General features: G+C 37.1%; 1 protein-coding gene across 3 annotated transcripts in view; it reads right to left on the bottom strand.

The window, feature by feature from the left end:
* The window catches only part of EFNA5 (ephrin A5), a 203,767-nt gene that overhangs the window by 59,420 nt on the left and 124,153 nt on the right, over positions 1–20,194 (bottom strand). Inside the window, exon 2 of one of the 3 annotated variants that reach the window (XM_069002596.1) lies at positions 18,710–18,754. The exons of the other annotated variants lie outside the window; for them this stretch is intronic. Within the exon in view, the coding sequence (XP_068858697.1) occupies positions 18,710–18,754 (45 nt within the window). The remainder of the gene's footprint in view (positions 1–18,709; positions 18,755–20,194) is intronic. 3 annotated transcript variants of the gene reach the window in all.

Below are 20,194 nucleotides of genomic sequence, written 5' to 3'. Positions count from 1 at the left end.
AAATAATTTTTTTAAAAAATCAACATCCGAGTAGCTAGCCTTTCAGATGTGATTTTTCTGATGAGTCTCACATGTGCTTTTAAAGCTCTCTCTTTTTTTTTTTTTTTTTCCAGGTTTAAAGTAGCCTTTGGTCACCTTACAAAACAGAAAAATTTCTGTTTACAACAGAAAACTTTTGTTTCTACTATGACAGCTTCAAGAAATGGAAAACAGAAAACCAATATAACCTAAGAAGTTCATTCAAAACAGCTGGACACTAACACTGTGCCTGAAAAACACACAGTTTTCTTAAACAAATACAAGAAAGTATTAACATTGAATTGCTTCCCTTAAGGAGTGGTCCCCTATCTGTAGTTTGAGACTTCGTATTGCTTTTAACTGTATGACCTTTCTCTGAACAATCCCAAAAGCCTCTTCCCAGCCAAAAATTTCAGAAATTGATCAAATACCTCTTAAATCACTATGTAGGAAGGAAGTAGATTAAGCTAAAAGTATGTTTTCTAAAAAAGCATTCAGAAATAAAATCACTAGGGCTTAACACTGCAGACAGTGTAAGAATGTAATATTGATATAAAACAGGACTGTAACCAATGGAATTACTAGATCTAGAGAATATGGCTGAGAAAACTCCTGCCAGAATTAATGTACAAATGATATAGCTGGGTAGGTTTCCCCACACAACAGCTGAATATATGCTTTACATAGTTTAATATAAATTCACAAACCTCTCCCCATCCCATTTTTCTCCTTTCTTTTGAGGAAGGGGGAGGGGAGCAACATGGAGAGAAAAAGGGAGCGAGAGGCTCTAACATGAAAATTGTGCACAACTCATGATCTGTTTTAAAGGTATAAAGATGCAGTTATTAAGCTATATATCTGGGAATGAAGTGTTTATCTGGCAAACCTCTTCTAAGCACAGCAATAATTTTCTTATGCAAGTTCACTTTCAGTAAAGCTTCAAAGCAGGAGGGGGTTTAACTGTAAAAGAAAGTTACTCAAAGCATACATAAAATGTAAAGAGCACTGAAGAACTTTAAGTATGAAAAGCTTTTAAGATACAGTAGAAGTAATTACTTGCTGATACAGCACCAGGAGGAAATTTATTACAAACGATTTCACTGAGAGACAAGTAAGAGGCACTCTTGCTCTGGAGCAAGTTACCACAAATTGTTTTGGTCCTGGCTTTGCCAATAAAATGCTGCAGCTTTCCATTCCCTGCCTGGTATGTAATTTCACTTCTTGACTGAGATAATAGACTGATACAATTCAGGTTCCCACCACACTCAAAACTCCTAAATTTGGAAAGGCAAGTTGCTGCAGGTTGCATCTCTTCAACCAAAGTGAAATAAACTTCAGCTGAAGTACACTTGCTTCAAAATCTCAATTATTACTTTCTTCAACAGAACCTGGAATTAAATCAAATACTGTATATGGCAGGCAGTTGTTTCACACAAAAGAAATGTACACCAAAGAGATAAACATCTGGAGAACAGTTTACTGCTTCTCATTCCAAGCTCTTTTGTTTAAGGGATGAGTGGCATTTCATGGCCACCTGTGTCCCCATAACTCAGATATAGAATCTGTAGAACTGTTTTTTCCATCTTTGATTTCAGTTCACGGAGTTGTGGGCAAAACAGCACCAAAAGGTTTATACTGGTGACCCAACCATAACCAACCCATGTTTTCTTCAGTGACCATTTTATAATACACATTTGTACTTTTTCCACCAGCTGTTTTTTTCACAAGACAAGCAGGTGACATGTATCCTGTCCTAAACCAAGGAATGTTGTTGAAACTGTTGATTTTGAAAAATACAGCTCCTTTTTTTGCTTGCATTCCTTCTACTGTTTAGCATGGTCTTACACTGACTTAAGAAATGAAGTGACACTTCTCTCTATCCTGCTTCCTATTCCCTTGAAAACTTCTTCAGCTTCTTTCTCCTCTTTAAAAAGAGAGAATGAAATGCAACAGATTTAAGATTCTCTTATGATAGTTATTTAAAATTGAAAACAAAACCTTAGGCAAAGAAAATTCATTGATGTACTCTTTCTGCAAACATGGTTTAACATGTTGGCCAAGCCCAGACGGTCCTCATGTCATAGTAACTACAGAGAGAATTCAGACTGCTCCAGTTGAGAGCACATGAAGCAGATAATCAAAACACTTATCAGAATTTGCTCCTAAGTAAATTCACCATAGGTTCAGAAAAAATTCACTGAACACCTAATCATGTAAAGTTCTCATCAATTTTTATTTCTGTTTTTCTAAGGGGATTTCCACTTAACAAAATTATTTTGTCAAAACACATCAGGCTCACAGCTTGGGGACAGCAAAGAATGTAGAGGAAAACCAGAGCAAGGTCATGGCAAAACAGTCCTCCCAGATTCCAGGGAAGGGAATGCATACTCATGCTCTTTACCCTCCCTACCTCCTACATGGTCTGCAGGACAAAGTAGCACAGACCACATCAGGTATCTTGTGACTACAATAACAGTTACAAAATTGTAACTGGAGCCCAAAAAAAGAAGTTGAGAACAAATGAATGAGCACCCACATGTACAGGCATACATTCTATAGGTAGGAAATCTCAGACTCACATCGTTGTTCAAGCGTTCATAAATATCTAGTCAAGGCCTTTGAACAAGCCTAAGCACAGCTGAAGTAAAGCTCAACATCCCAATTAGATATGTTAATTCAAATAAGGAAAGCCAAAATATGCTTGCACTGATAATTATTTTTTAACGTTTCTTAGCAGGGCTCATGTATCTTTTTTGTCCATTAGGATATATCGCACTGACACACACACACAGGCACACAGAGGACATTCTTCTAGGACTTGCTGTGACAATCACCTGAACAATTGTGAAGCCAGCACAAATTATAATTTGCATGGATGTTGGAAGAGAGTATTTCAGCAGATGCAACAGTACAGCACAAATCATAAAAAATCAGGAGGAAAAAGAAATGAATGCTTGTTTTACAGATATAGATTTTTTTCCAGACTGCAGAGCAGACAAGCACTTACTAGAGGACTAAATCTGGAAAAATTTATGGTGCTTGTTACTTAAATTCTTATTTGATCTCTAACGTGGCAAGCATCTACTTCTCAGCTTTTCATACATATATTCTGTAAGGTTTGCTAGGTTGTTGATATGGGATTATTTGCCTTGCCTGACTTTCTGATGAGAAGGATGTGTTTTACTATTTCTCTTCTGGTCTCTGCAGAATTGCAGTTGTGTTTGCCTTGAAACAGATAAGTAATATACATGTCAGGTGCACAGCTAACATAGATTAGATGGAACAAATATATCTACATAAAATCTGTCTTGAATGATATTGAAAGGAACATTAAAACACAGATGTTTATCTTTTAAGTAGGAGAACTCTTGAAGATGTTTTTTCCAAAGCCTGAAAGTTGAAAACCAGTTAATACCAAATAAAATGAGATTATAAAAAATATTTAAACAGGCAAGACAGATATAATAAAAAAAAAATTCAAATTTTATTTTAAACAATCTTCCTTAGGCAGAGAAGGAAAAAGTTCCTTTTAATGACAGTATTTTTAGCATGTACTTCCAAGAAAAAGAGAGGAGAAGATGTTTTTGAGAAAAAAAACTAATGGTTGTACTATAAGAACAGAAGAAAATTAATTCTATAGTTTCTCACTTGTCAGTAAATTACTTCTTAAGACTTCAGCTCGTGCTAGAAGCGATCCTTTCACAGACATTCCAGAATCATAATCATGCCAATCAACATTATTTAGAGGAGTGGGCTCACGTTCCAAAGGTGTTTTTGAAATACTCCAGTATTCAACTATCACACTCGTACGTTACAAGGAGTTCCCTGGGGTCCTACAATGAAAGCCCTCCTCCACCTCCTCCTTCCTTTTGCACACACATGTATTTTGTTTTTTGGAACCAACTTTGAATCAGCAGCTCTGACAAATCTAAGAACTGAAATAATGTGTTAAAAGCCAAGATTAATCATTTGTACTCCAACAAAACAGAACACAGATGCGGTGTGCTTTAGTGATTTAGTGAAAATGGACCTAAAGTATATAGCTGAAATAAAATTAAATACTAGTATGCACTGCATTATGGAGCATTGGCTCTAGACAGCTAGTAGACAAAACCATTCATTTATATCACATTAATATCCTCACAATACAATCTCTGCAAATCTCCTGCTGACAATGGAAGTGAATGGAAGGAAGTGAATAAAAGTAAGTAAGACAAGGATGGGTTTCCCCTCTCTGTTTTTCTTCCTTTCTTGTTCTGTTCTGTCCTGGAAAGCTCTGCTCCTTTTGCAGTTTCCTCATATCACTTATAGGAGAACCTCCTAGTGAAGGAAATAAGAACATGCACAACAGAATGGAACTCTGTTCAGGGAACCTCTTGAAGCAATAGGGTAAGGCAACTTGAAGCAGAAGGAAAGAGTTTCTCCAATCAAGAAATCCCCTAGCTGTCTTTCTTTCCACTTACCTTTCCAGTCTCCCTATGGCCCTCTGTCAGGCTGGACAGAAACAGTCAAAGTTTATTTTTGATAACTTTTCTTTTGAAATAGCAAATAGAAGAGGGAAATACCAGTGACTTGTCACACATTTTTACTCAGTACTAGTTTGGCACAAAACTTCTGCCTTAGCTGGTCCAAACAACAGTAATACACTGTCCACAGACTGGCACAATACCATGAGCAATATGCTGCTCCACTGTCACATTCTGAACATTCTCTCTACTGTATTTAGGTAGTGTTAAATATGTGTTCCTTTGCTGTGCCTCTACTTAGACTTACAGACATTTTCCTCTTTTGCTCAGTTTGACCAGACAGAATGTCACCTGAACCATCCTCGTTGCCAAGGTTGATGAGATGATCTTACTACTTTTAACTGTTTTAACGACCAAGCATACTCATCCCTTCAATACTTTCAAGGCAAGTATTTGCTTGCTTTGGTAAAGTGAAGAGGTGTTGTGACCATTCTTTCTTTCTACAATATACCTGAATGCGTAAATGTTGGTGCTCAGTGGACAGTCTAAGACAAAAGGTTGTCTGTTTTCATAAAGAACTCGAGCCTGATAGAAAGGAACAAGGTGCAATCAAGTAACCTGGAACGGGAAAACTACAGACCACAACTGTCAGCTGGACCTTTCCCCTGTGTAATTTTTCCATCCTTCCTAATATGTCTTCCAGCACAAGACAGAATGCATAAACAAGACAAAGAAAGACACATCCCTTCTCTGCCAGTGAACACCATTATATACTTCTATACAATAAACAATTTTGTCTGTGCAATTTAGCCTCTAAAGAAGTTTGACTAACCAAAATATAGTAGAAACAAATTTCAAGGAGAAAAAGAAATATATATCTAAATTATACCTTCCCAGCAAGAGATCATATGTAGCTCTTCCCTTATACAGTGATTCCAAAAGCTATTTCAATGTAAGAATGTTCTCTAGTGATGAAATATGAAGACATGATGATTTCCTCAAATTAGGAGGACATTAACAATTAAGTGTTAATGTGAACATTGTTACATTAAGGCAATTATAACTGTATTCCATGAAGAGCAATAGGAAATAATTACTCTTATTCTCAAGTGATAGATCTAAGAGAATGAGAATCCTGATCTTTAATTCATTAGAAGGGCAGTTCTCATTTCCAAGTGTAAGAAAGAATCAGCCTTTCTTTATTGGAAAGGTAACTCCTATCTTTCATTAGTGAAGTATGCATGCACCTTCACTTCTGTTTGATAATATCAAGCAGCAAGGTGAAGACATTTTCAGGATACCCAGCCATCTCCAGGTGCAATATCCTCCTCATTAATATTGTTCACCTCTTCCAGGTGCCTTTAAATGCAAAGTTCACCCAGGATCCAGGAGCAGTCATGTTCATACAGCACAAAGAGATTCCCCATGTGTGTGGAGATACTCTCCAGTTGATGGTTCTCTGTCCCAGTCTGAGAAAAAACCTTAAGTGAGAAAAGGTGCATGACATAGCACACATACCACTTAATATCTGCTGTACAGAGAATTTGTCTCATAATAACTGGTATGCTAATGTTTGGCTGTCAATGATCTTTTCAATCTAAATCTTCCAAGAAAAAAAGAATGTCACAGTCCTTTCCATGGGATAATGAAGCTTTGATAAATTACTGGGGGTAGAGAAATGCAGGAAATCTTATAATCTTATTTCTGACTTTAAACAGCAAAGCAAGCCTAATTGCATTGTTGGAGCCAAGCAAAACAATGCAGAAAAAAAAAAAAAAAAGAAATTGGGCATAATGGCATCATCAATGCCTCTAACCACCAAACAGATACTGAAATATTTCCATCCTCATAAGCCTGCATTCTTTACTGACTTTTATATGCTATCACTCCACACTCTTCATATTAAACACAGAGGTACTGGTTGGCTGTAATAATTAGGAAAGCTTGCCAAAAAGATGTTAGCACAAGGAATGCGTCAGGTGACACACCAATGCCTCCAAGGACCCTGGGACCTGTCAACCCCTGTAACTATATCCTCCTGGCCTGTCACAGTAGAGTTAATTAGAAACATCTGTAGTATAGAGATCAAGCAGAGGCAGCGGCAGCGGCTTATTTGCACAAGAAAGGTACAACTCATGTGGGAGGTAAAGAACGTGGAATCACAAACAGATACAGATCAGTTACATGAAACTGATTGGTTATCTGAGATATACACACTTCTGAAATAAAACTACCCAGGTAATGCAAATGCAAGACTGATGAAAAGCCTTAACTGTAACACTGGCAAACTGACTTACTGGAATCTTTACAGAGAAGTCTCCACTAACATGCAAAGCGCCATTTATCTGTTCAGCCACTGTGTGTCTGCTCCACATGTTCCTCTGAAAAATGAACTATATTACCTTCACCTTATATTTTTGCTAAGGACCTTATGAAAAGCTAAAAATGGCAATTTGCTTAATCAGAGTTCATGCTGCACTTCAGGGCAAGCAAGTTCCTTTAATTATGATTCCCTCCTTCCAAAATGAGATGTACTTTGGAAAAATTCTGTTAAAGGTGAAACTACAATTTTTTCTTTGTCCCATTCCACAAGTACAGATCTTTCAGTCTATTGATAATGTACTGCAATTTGGGGCTGTATGAATAAATATTATACACCAAACAGAATTCAAAATATTCAAGTGGTAAAATAAATTTATGGCTGGAAGAGAACTTGGCAGAGTTGTGCCATGCACAAATACAACCCAGAGAACTCTGCATTCCCACAACTCCATTGTCCTACTTCCCCATTAGAAATCAAGACCTTTAAATAAATTAGTACAGGATCGCTGCAGATGTTTAGGCTGATCCCTCCTCTTTTCAACTACAGAGTATTTCCATGCCTGAGCACATAAAAACTTGTCAGAGAAAACAAAAAGCAGGAAAAAAAACCCCATCAATTTTGTTTAATCTGTAGGACACATTATTAAAGAAATAGTGGGTGCAGAATCCTCAATATATGCATAAAGATTTGCATAAGCAAACCACATGCTTGAAATATAAATCTGTAAACAATATTCGGTAGGCTTTTTCTGAAGCACTCGTGCTCTCCTTACTTTTAATTCAATATTCTGCTGAGCCTTGGGCCCCCAGCAGATTTTCCCCAAGCAGGCAGTTGCAGTTGTTTATGCTATTGTAGCCCCAGAATGCCTCACCCTCACAAACTGCCTGCTATGGTGTGAGTGGTGGCACATAGAAACACTCCCCCACGAACCAAACTTGCACACTTCGGGCATCGGGCAGATCTCAGGGGCTGTCCAATGAAGTAAGCAAAGGGTCTCCAGTGCATGGGCACCTTCTGTCACCCCCACTCCTGCACCAGGGCTGGCAGAAAGGTGTGACAACCAGCACTGCACAGCAACACCACAAATCCTCAAAGCTACAGTTGTTGAAGGTGATTTGTTAGAAATACTAACTTCCCTGAGAAATTTTGTGAAAAGATGATAGCCTCCAAAGTTCCAGAGAAATGTTTTCTTGCTGGCTGTGGTTGTCCTCACTCCCCCTTGTGTCCAGCAGTCTGACTTCAGAAAGTCTTCTGTTTCAAAACTAAGTCCTAAGTCCATTTTGGACTTACTCTTTCAACTGCTCTTTTTTTTCCTTTCAATCCAAATTTCTGGTGTTCAACTACTTAGAAATTAAAAAGATTTGTATTACCACATTCCCAAGGAACAATTTATAGTAACAGCAATTAAAAAACTAATTATCTGATTTTGACATATATATGCTTAAAAAAAAGGAGCTATTTTTTTTGTTTGTTTTTAATAAAAGAAAGACTGTCTGCATTTAAGAGCAATATACAGAGCTGCATGAAATAACAGCTGGAAGTAGCCATGTCAGTGGTTGGTAAAGCTGGGGAGCTAATAACTCAGGACTGCAAAGGTTTACCTGCTTTGGTTACTGATAAGTGCAAGTTTGAGTGTTACTCAATTCTGTAGCACAGCCTGCAGCAGCACAAAACTGCAGAGTGGTTGAACAGAATGCAAAGATTATGACTTCCAGTGTTTCATTTTCATCCAAAAAATGGCATCAGAAGTTTTTCTCTGGGTAAAATCTCACTAGTTTATTCAAACATGGGAGTCTGCGGCCCTAAAATCCCTGGCAGGAAGTCAAAAAGGACCTTAGTATTTGGACATTTCTTTTATATTCTATTACAGGCAAGGTGCATCGTCAAAGGAATCCAATAGCATGTGCTAAAATGTCATAAAGCTTTCTTTTTCCAGATCATTTTTGCTGATCTGAAATGTCAGTATCATATACCCCTGCAAATAGACTTAAACCAGCAAGGATATCAGTGTGTGACTTAATAGGGTATCTAAACAAGACACTTGCTGATACACAGGCTACTGAAAGCAAAGGTATACAAAAGCAGCAACAGATTTTTAAGGGGTTTGTTGTTTTGTGCTTTAGGTTTTTGTGTTTGCAATTTTTGGGGGGAGGGCTAGAGAGGTTCCTTTTAGCACAAAACCTCTTTCCTATGGAAGAAAAATCTCTTTTCTCTCACACCACCTGAGACTGCTGCATGCTTCAACTTCTTTCAAAACCTGTGTCTGTGCAATTACTACAAAACAAAAGAGCTACTGTTTATGTGTTTCTTCTTTAACAGTAATAAGAAAATAGGCATATAAAACATTTTTAAAACATGCAGTACAGGATGCATTCCTGACCAAAAGAGGAACTAAAATTTTGTCAGCTGTTCAATTACACAAATTTCTAATTGCAAAAATAATTCTCTAGATGTAGCCATGCTGCCTAAACATTTCTAAATCCATTCTCTTCATGTCAAGTTAAGGCTGAGTCCACACAGTGTAGGTTGAGATCCCCATGGCTTCCTAACTTAGTTTAACAAGCCATCAATTAAAGGCAGATATTTAGAGGAAGCAAAAGTGATTGGTTGCAGAGGGATTTCTGGACATTTTAACTGATACCCACTGAAAATACATGAGAAGGACTTCAAACACAGAAAAAATTGACTGCCAAAAGCCTGACAGATATATAACGCCATGATAGAAATACTACACATTATGTCATATCTAATAACCCATTTGCACCACATTACACAGCTGGTTTTGTTAAACTGCCGAGCCAAATACAGTCCCTTCCCTCTTTCCTTCTTCCTCACCTCAAACTAACAAAGAACAAAATCAAACTAGCAGTTTTGTGGACACTACCTCTATGCAGAACACAAGTTTTACCCTAACCTGGAGTTACAAAGATGAAGTAAGTAATATTCTTGAGAGGGAACTAAATGTTTAGTTGCTTTTCCAAAGCCATTAAGAAGGGGCCCGATTCCCAGAGGTTTACCCAGAATAATTAGCAGCAACAAACACTGGTATGATTCCAGTGTGCAGGTCAGCCTATGAGATTAGTCAAAAAGGTTTTGTAAATGTCAGAACATACCTACACAGATGTATGGAAAACAATAAAAATTAAAAAGACTATATAATGGATGAAGCCAGAACCATCAAGTAGTTAAAAATTTCTAAGGATCCCACAACAAATACATTTTGTGGAAAGAGTCATGGAAATCAGATGGTAAAAAAATATATAGCACAGAAATTGCAAACTTTTAGACAGCTTGTAAACCAGCAATAATGCAGGAGGGAAATGGTAACAAGGGTTCATCAGTCTTAATAAATAGGACAGGGTCACACGGGTTTACTTCTGGAACCCATAAAGGTCCCTAAGTATCTAATTATATCTGAAAAAAAGCCTGAGGTTTTATTCCCTTCTATTCCTCAGTAGATTAGCTCATTCTTCATCAGATACCATTTTAAACTGAAATATATTCCTTTTAAGAAGCTACAGTTTGTTTCTTATTGACATGATAGAATACTATGTACCATATGTTCTTCCAAGGGAGTATTACTAAGCAATATTAAACACTACAAGCTAATGGAAGGAACACAAAATGTGTTTCTTAGAAGTACACAACAAAATCAGTCATGAAATTGGGCCATATAGTAGCTCCGGATTTTGAAGAAAATGTCAGATTAAGACCAAGAGCTTTCACTCCTATATTTCTTCTTTACTCCCAACTACAAACACATCTTTTCTATCACCTTTCCAGGGAAAAGATGGGGTTATATTGTCACCTTTACAGGGAGGCAATTGTGCTCCTCGCTAGGCAGATACTTAGTTCATTGAGTCTAACATATAACTGACAAGTGCTTCTTGTTCATGTTTTTGTAAACAATGATTTTATAACAATTCTCAGGCTGGTAACTTCAGAAATTATAAGTAACAAAAGGTACCTTTGTGACCAACAAAAACAAATAATGTATAACACATCTGTAATTGCAGGGTATATATGTAAGGAAATGCATTGTAGAGGGTAATAAAAATAGCACTTTGTTCTGACTGTGGTGCTAATTAGAATCTGATTTGCCTATTTAAAAGCCATAATTGAGCAGAACCCACGCTAACAAGATTCCCAGGCTTGTTTTACTTTTTGGGAACTAACGTACTGACCTCAACAGCTAAAAAACAAAGGAGCAAGTGGGAATAAGAGGTCTGAAACACAAACATACCCCTGCCCTCTGTTACTTTGCCAAGAGGTGAATTGTGTTCAAGTGACATGCTTCTTTGCTGCAGATGCCACTGCAGAACTTGCTAGGTACCTCTGATGCCAAACAGGACATTACCAGGGAGCTTTAGAAAGTAGGACACAACACAGTAATCGATTTTGAGAGTGTGTCTCCCTCCTCCCTTCCTTTCCCTGGTTCCTTTTTTCCTTTCCAAACCCATCACTGTTTTTCAAACAAACCCCTATTCCACTGAAGCATACTTAAGAAATTCAACCTGAAGCACATCAGGCAATTGCCACCTAAGACATAGCATTTGCAAACAGATTTTATTAATAAAAAACATTAGGTAAAAAAAAAAAAAAAAGCTAGTTAGACAATTGTTAGACAAGACTTCTTTTTATAAGTAAACATTAACAGCTTCCAAAATCTACACTGGTTACATAGAACAGAATGTCACATGTGTCCCATGGAACACAAAAATCATTACAAAACCCACAGGAAAATGTCAAATCTCCTCCTCCCTTCATCTTCAGATGCTGAAGCCTTACCTAAATGATGCATCCACTATGTCCTTATTATGTTATCTCTGCTATATATGCAATGCCCCTCAGACATTACTTAAAAGCCCTTGGGCTATTGTCTAAATTGAAATGTTCATTGTCCTCCGTATTTCAGTACTATTAAAAATACAACCTGTAAGCACAATGGGATTTCTCCCTCCTCATTTTCTCTAAGCAAAACCATTCTTATACCTATGCAGGCACCCCCAAGCATTACTCTCTGACATTCTCATCTGATATGAGAGTTTATGTAGTGTTCCATATGGTCATATCCACATAGTCCTATACTCCTCAAAAAAGAGAAATCTATATTGTTGTACTTTTGTAGGGTGGCAAAATCCTGGGTAGTCTGCTCGGTATCAAGAAGTATCTTCTTGCAAAGATGACAATACTGGACACCTCTGATTAAGTGTTTAGGTATGGTGCACAACAAAAAAAAATTAACAAACTAAATATGACATGTTACATTTATCAAATTATAATGATAAATAATCGCATTTATTAAAGCTACTAGCTTCCTAGTATAAAGCCACTTCAGCACATAGACAAACGTTCTAAAGAGTATCTGGTATACTTGCATGATTTGGCCTGCTACCCCATTTATGTGTCAACTGATAAAGACAGAAATCCAGAGCTGCTGAAAAACTTACTATGCCTAACGCCTGTCACTGCTATTCCCCGTCCAGCCAGCTTCCCGCCACACACACAGTCACAGCCCATTCGTTGTCCCCATTTGCCTGCCTCTCTCCAGTCACCCCAATGCTGGCTGAACTAATTAGCAACTTGTCAGCTCACTTGTGAATAGCTTAGCATGGAGCTGGGCACAGGGCAACAACAGGAATCCCTCTGGGCCTCGTCACGACATCATTTCAGCAGTGGAGCCTATGATAGCAGAAAATGAAGCTGGTATTTATACATGGCATTAGGAGGGGGCCCCCCTGTATCAGGCTTAAGATGACAAAATGTCAGCTTCAATCATCTGACAGGCTTTGGTCTCTCTCTGTAACCTCTTTCTTTTTGGCTGCTCTTTTTTTATATACACGTATGACAGTAACAGAAAAATAAATTGAAAAGAGCACTGAGGCAGGGTGTATTTCACGCACTGGTGCCAATGTTTCATATCTCATGAACCTCGGGAAAACAATTCATTGAACTAATTAGTTTACAGTGTTTAAGCAGCTTGTTTCCCGTCCTTAATCTTCTTTATGTAATACTGTGAACAAAGCCATATTATCTTCTGATTTTTTTCTTATATAGTTCAACAAATATGATCTTTTTTTTTTTTTGTAGAGATTATGTCATTTAGACCTCAAACTACCCTCCTCTCCCTTACTTTTTTCTTTTGGACAGAACAACATAAACAGTACCTACTGTTTTCCATGGACCTTCAAAATTATTCTATCTATATGGTTGGGTTTTTAATATTATCCAGCTAACTTAATTTCTCATTTTTAGCTATCCCTCAGAAAACAGCTGTGTTTCCCTTCCTGTGAAAATAAGATGACTGCTCTTCTCCCTCATGGGTCCAAGAAATCACAGTGTCCACAGCTCACAATCTTTGTAGAACTTGCTTTAGAAAGTACTGGATAATAATTAGTTAAAAAATAAACCAAGTAAACTTTTAAATCTGAAGCAGGTCCATCTTTTACTTTCACCAACAGTGATTGGTTTGAATTAGAAGAAAACATACAACTAAATAAATAACCCCTATTCATGAACCTGGAAGCATGTCTGTGTCCTAGTCTTTAAAAGCGTCTTTGCTGATGTCCAGGACTGTGTGTCTGAAGCCAAATTAGAAAACAGTAGTGTGGATTATCACTCTCCCTATTTCACACTGGGGCCCAAAAAATGTGAGCAAATCCTTTGCGATGTTTGACCCAGTCGTAAAACATTAGGAAACCTGTAGGAGGACAAGACACCACTGTCCCCAACTGGTCATTCTTCCTTTTGTCATTACCAGCAAAAACCAGCCAGATGCACACTGAACTGCATCTGCATCAAGCCAGTGATGAACTCCAACCAATACTGAAGCTGGGTTAAGTAAAACCATACTGAAAGCTTAGATTTTCTTAGCTAGTTATATTTTCATATATGTTCAAGTCAAAGCATATGCTCAAGTATATTAATGGACAGCTAGGGAGAGCAGCTTTTTAAATGACTTCAACCAGGGACATGGGAGGATTACATTTTATGCCCAGCATATACAGATAGGACTGGACTTTCTGCAACAAAATAGCCACTATCTTTTTAAAATATGAAAAAGGAGGGTGGGTACATGCCTTTTATCCATTAGTTTAAAGGTATATTCTACCACTAACATACATATTACTGGAATAATTTCTCCCATGTTATTTCTGGTTTTATACAAAGGCATTGAAAACACACAAGACATTCTGGAAACAAGAAAGCCACAATGTGAGGGAGAAAATATATTCTTCTGTACTTCTAAAGCATTTATCTCTAAGAAATATGTTAGATGCTTCAATGTTTAGCTGGTAAGTGCCTAAACCTTTCTTTGACATTGCTCTCTCACAAGGAGGTGTCATTTTTGAGTGATCAAATCCTCTCCTCAGACATTTATTTCGTGCAGATGGCTGAAGTCCACGTGGTCAGCATTGTTTTCCTTTCCAATTTTTGCTTGCTTTAGAACTCTCCGCTGTCCTCCCATGGTCGTCCACATTAAAGTTGATTCATGATATCTTTAGTTGTCATATTCCCAGCAACTCTTAATTAGTATGAGAGGTGACATTGCTGCAGCTTCACAAGCACACGAACACCATTGAGAGCTCTGTTCTGTTGTGCTCAAGGAACTTCTCTCTCAAGGTCAATGCTTGCAATTCCTCCCGGAGCTGGCAGCTTAACTTAAGATACCCAAAATCTCCCAGATTCTTGGGGATTTAGTAGGGACTGCAGACCACTTGCATTATTTCTGAATGCCTGAAATGTTACAGGAACAAACTCTCTAAATGAATGAAAACCATGAAAAATACAAATGCTGCATTAACTTCCATTAACTTTCAATTTTGATCCCAAATTACTGAATTAAAACTTTGTGGGTTGCAGTTTTGCTTAAAAAATTTCTCTTTTAAGAACATGTGCCATTCCAGAACTGTCTAATGTTAAGTGTATGCAGACTTTTCCAATCAATACAGACTGTGGCTGGGAGTAATGAAAGATGAAAAACTGCAAAGTTGCATTAAGCATAGAAATCTTTAACCCTTTATTTACAGGAAGATTCTGCAAGCTTCTTAATTTCTGTCCTCATTACATGGTCTTGTTTTGTACTAATTTAATGAGGAGTGAAGAGGGATGAAAGACATCTAATTGTTTCCACTTCCTTTCTCTCATTTAAAGCAAAAAAGCATTTATTTTTTCAATTTAGGTCTAATACTTAGCAGTATATGAAGCAGACCTGTCGTTACTCGTAACAACTCATATTCATATCCATATCCATCAATGTACCCCAACATCCTCTAGAAAGTTTTAAGGGTTAGCTCACAAGGACAGAGAAGAGTATTTTTGCTAAAAAAAAAGTCTTTGTGACTCATGGAAGCAGATAAAACAGGCAAAATTCTGATGTTTGCAATACTACTTAAGAGAATTAACTGCATCAGCTAAGACTGGAAAAAAACAGTTTGGCAAATTTTTTTTTCTGGTCAGCAGGAAAATACATTCTGTAGCAAAGAAGTCAATACGGTCATCTTCACAGATGAGTCTTTAGCATATTTTTTCTGATTTTTCTGCTCCTATTATTGTGATTCACAAAACGTTGAGGCATCATATTAAATGTATTCAAGTGGATGAAATATTCAGAATTTCATGCTTTATTTCTCATCTTCATCTCATCACACTGTTGATGAATTAAGAGTAAGTACCTACATGATTTACTCTGACTAGAAAACCTCCACGCATATGTAGAAGAGCTCTCTGTCCTCTTCAGTTAAAGCCTAGAAGAGACTTCTCATTAAATGGCCATGTGACAGAAGTCTACTGTTCCTACTAAATGTAACCCCTCAACCTGTCAGCTTAGTGATCAACCAAAAGTACCGTTTAATCGACATTTGGCTCACTTCCATGTTTTGGTGGGGTTTTTGTTTGTTTTTTTAAAATCACTATCCAAAGTCTGGCTAGATTCTTTGTGTGTGATATCACTACCTTTCCTTGAAGTAGGAAAGGTTTTCCCTTTTTAAATTTTTTTTGCCTTTTTTTTTTTTTGTGGTATTTATCAGATGATATCTTGCTCTGACTGCACCTGCTCTCAAAGTTTATATCATAGTGAATGCACTGTACCTGAAATTCTCCCAGGCCAGCAACAGCCACTTCTAACACCTCCTCCTTGACACACAGTGGTCTGCTTCAAGACTTATTCCAGTAAAACTGTAATTACTAAAAGACCTATAAATAGAGATTAAACTGAGAAATCATATTCCAAAGCGAGTTGTTAGTATAAGCGATGCATCCACCCACAGCTACTGTATCTACTCTGATCCAATGGCGAGTTAGGAAATACAACATAAATTGAACGACGTAGAGTGCAATTTACTGACAGGAAGGATTTCAGCCTGGATTACACTAGGAAAGAAAGCCCAAGTTTTTCCCTAAGAAATCCTTTACACAGCTCTGTTCTACAGATGTTGTACTATACCCTCTTTCCCAAAGGAATTCTCACTTTCTTTTCACACTCATACACATACACACCTCTGCCTGCAAGGGCAAATACTACAAGCTCTGCTTGCCCTTCACTGGAGGAGATCTTCCCCCCGGCACTGCAGGACTCTTGCACTTTGCACATCGTCAGCAGGTGAGGCTTCTGCTGCCAATTTCAGCTCTGAATGGTTTCTTACACAACTCAATTTTTATGCACACATCAGTAAATCCCTGGTCACTAGTGGCACGAGCAAGTAAATGCAGCTCCTCAGGTGCATTATTAAAAAACACAACAGAGATATAAAAAACGTAATTGAGAAATAATTGAGAAAGACTGCAAGGAACTGTTACTTGTCCTCTCCTGATGCAGCTTTATCACAAAGCAACACCACTGGGGTTTGCACTCTATGTTTATGCGGATCAGATTGTTAATTACTAATCAGGCTGGTTCACAACTATTAGTCAAAGGTGCTTGTTGAACACCAATAAAAATCTCACACTCAAAATTATCTTTAGCTTATTATAGTTTTAACCACAAGAAAAAATAGATGGTATGTATCTTCCCCAAAGTATTATGGAAGCAAAACATGTTGCAAGATGCCTTAAAAAGAACTTACTTAATTTGAACACAAAAAATTCCCATCTACTGCTGTTCATCACCTATCTATACAGCTTCATTTCAGCTTTTCACTTTGTATCCAAAAAGTATTTGCTTTTTTACAGCAATTATACAGTAAGTCTTGCTTCTCAAAGTTGTATTTTGATCTTTAGAAACATTATGAAACCCACCAGTACCATATCATCTTCCTTTTTCCATAAAGTCCCTCTACTGAAAAACATTATCATAGAGAAAAAGACCAGGATTTACTCAGATGAGAACAACTCATCGTCAAAACTGAGAGCCCAAAAGATAAAAAATTAAGTTGAAGTTGCTGCTGTGAATTGTGTTTCTGGTTGAGCTGATGCTCTGAGTTTTTTCAAACTAGTCCAAAAAAGTGATGGCTAGTATTTTTCCTATCTTGGTGAAAATTGTTAGGTCATAGTATCAGTGGTGGATAGTGTAGGACTGTTGCATGAACCTGACTACTTTTACCTCTACAGTAGTAATTACTGTAGCTGAAAAGAGATTGTAGGTCTCAGGAGTAAAGGAACCATAAGCTAAAAATATTGAGACATAAAGAAAGTTTATCTAAAACAAACACACTAAGGAAATATATATGTCAAACACCTTACATTTCTTTGTATGATTGTGAATAAGAATAGTCTTAAAAAATGTTTTAAAACTGTATGAATGGAAACAGACAATAAATAGGCAGCCTTTTTACTGGAAGTGCTTGATAGCATGAATGTAATGAGCTTGGTGTAGTAAAAATATGGCATAATTCCTTATTGTGCCAGTGAGCAAAAGCCACAAGAACAACTGTATTTCCACTAGCCATTACCTGTGGCTTCAGTCAATGATAACAGTATTCAAAAATAGTATTTCTACCTCAACAACCAATGAAATATAACATAATAATCCAATATATATTTATATATGCATGCAGTTTTGGTGTTTGATTGTAATAAACCCTCTCATTTTATTGTTAAAGTAAAACCTATTTTGTGAATCAATTTAGAATATTGTGACCTGTTTTATGACAGCAGGCACCGTGTGAGTTGCTAATTCAATGCATAAATATTTGACCAGAAAAATTCAGGAGTAGTAATTCTGCAAATTTATTTTTTATTATATTGAGTGTATCAACTATAGACTTTGGTCTCATATTTTCCCCTTCTTGAGAACATTTTAAAAAGAAAAAAATGTATCAATATATGAATATGCTGTTTCCCAGTTACTATAGATCCTTTTGATTTAATGAATATTCTAATCTTTCACCTTCTTTATGTCACAAAATGAATTGGAAGGATTCAGTTTGACTCCAATATTCTGTCTTGTGGTATTTCATATGATTGAATCTTAACCGTATGTCTTGCATATGATAGACAGCTGAAAAAAGAATTTTGTCTTTTGAAAATACCAAGTAAGCATGTTCTGCTTAGAATAACTTAGAACCTTTACATGGCAATTTAATTTCCAAGTTACCTCTTGAATTATCTGGACCATCTCACTCAAAAGACACTCTTGTGATATAGAAAAAATATTTGCCTTAGTATGTGAGTTAGCTCTAAGATAACTATGAAGAAATAATATTTTGTCTTTTTGTATGTGTTTCAAGTATTTCAGAGAAAAGCTGAGCAGCATGCATACCAAGCAGGTATTTCTCCCAGAAGCCAGCAGCACAGCACTTAGAAAGCGAGAGTTGATCCTTATACCACAGCCATCATCAGTAGTAAGAAACAATTGGGTGGATAGAAATTTAGCCATAGAAGCACTTGTGTGTTTCTACTGTCAATGCACAGGTGCTTGTGACAACAGAAAGCAGTTGTGAAATTAATTTTGAAACCTTATTACCCTTGATCAGTGACAGAAAATAATCCAGCTCTTCTCGGGTCCTGCCTGTTTGAAAAGGAGAGGTTAGAGAGCAGATGCACTTATGTGGAATGCAATACCAAAGATGTGCTTTTCTTTCTAACTGCAGCTGCACAACTTATAAAATTACAGAAAGAGACAAGAAAAACAAAAAAATGGTGAAGAAGCAGCCATTACATCACATCACATCCAAAACAGTAGGTGAAAAGGGCCAGCTAGCTGCCTTACATTTATGAATCTGTTCTCTTTCTAGAATGTAACTATTCCAACAGCTCTGCAAAAGAAAAAATAAATATCTCAACTCTTTGTGAGAGGTACAGTGTTCTCTGTGTGGTAAATTAATAAATTACCTAACTGCTTGTTAATTACATCCTTCCCCACTCATCATCCCAAGTATCCCTGCACCATCAGAAGCATCATCTCATCGTGTGATAAAGGAAGATTATATGATCACTATAATTATTATTTTCCAACAACAATGACAAAAAAAGCTAGGTAAGTACTCTTATTTGAAGCCATCAATATGCAAAGAATCATAATTAATCTTTATGTAGCATTGCCATTTCTCCTCAACAACTTAAGTATTGTCATAATTACAGGTCCAAAACAGGAACCTCTTGGTTCTGCTTGATGATTCTCTCCTGTGCTCTTCTCCCAAGACAAAACACCGATCTGAGAGCAAAGTGGGGGAAAAAATTGAGTTAATACAAATGAGAGCAAGACTAAGGTAGGTACTAAGGTCTTGCCCTGAGCCAGAAAAAATGGTTAACCTTAAGTAACTCTGTACTGGGCTGCTAGAAATCAAGACAAGCCCGGTGACAGGAGCAAAGCAAGGATAGGGCCAGAGACCAAGGAACGGACATTTCAGTCTGTATTTGCTCTCACTTGTGACATTTGTTTATTTAGTATGGACTTTGGGGGTTTTTTAAAAGATGGTTTACAGTAAAACACTCTTTAGAGTAAGCTGCCAAATTAAACCTCTCTTCCTCCTCCATTCCTCTCCTTGAAGATCAACTTTATCTACAGAATTCTTATCTTAAGTGAATACCTGATAAGAAAAATTAAAGAGCTCAGCAGCACAATGTGTTAAGTAATTGGACCAGCTCCCACATGTCTTTGTCTCTTTGCTAAATCTCCTGTCTCTCAGCTAAACCAACCCACTCAGAATATCAATCACACCTGAGGCTGAAAATCACTGTTGAGCAAAAGAAGTAATAGTAATAAAATTTTAAAAACCCAAACACACAACAACAACAACAAAAAACAACCAGTTAAACAAAAACCCTAAGCCACCTGCTACAAAAAACCACACCATATATGCGAGGGCATAATTTTCTCTTTTTTCACTGTTTCATTCCTTCATAGGTTTTTCAAAACCTTCTAATATATGGTAGTTCCCCCCAAATGCCAAATTTACTTTGTGCCAACTCAGAGGTAAGTACCTAAAGGCAACCTCTTAAAAGGCAT

Source organism: Aphelocoma coerulescens (genome assembly GCF_041296385.1).
Source record: "Aphelocoma coerulescens isolate FSJ_1873_10779 chromosome Z unlocalized genomic scaffold, UR_Acoe_1.0 ChrZ_unloc_scaf_1, whole genome shotgun sequence".
Lineage (NCBI taxonomy): Eukaryota > Metazoa > Chordata > Aves > Passeriformes > Corvidae > Aphelocoma > Aphelocoma coerulescens.
Note: the sequence above shows the minus strand (reverse complement) of the source record. Positions and strands in the feature narration are given on the sequence as shown.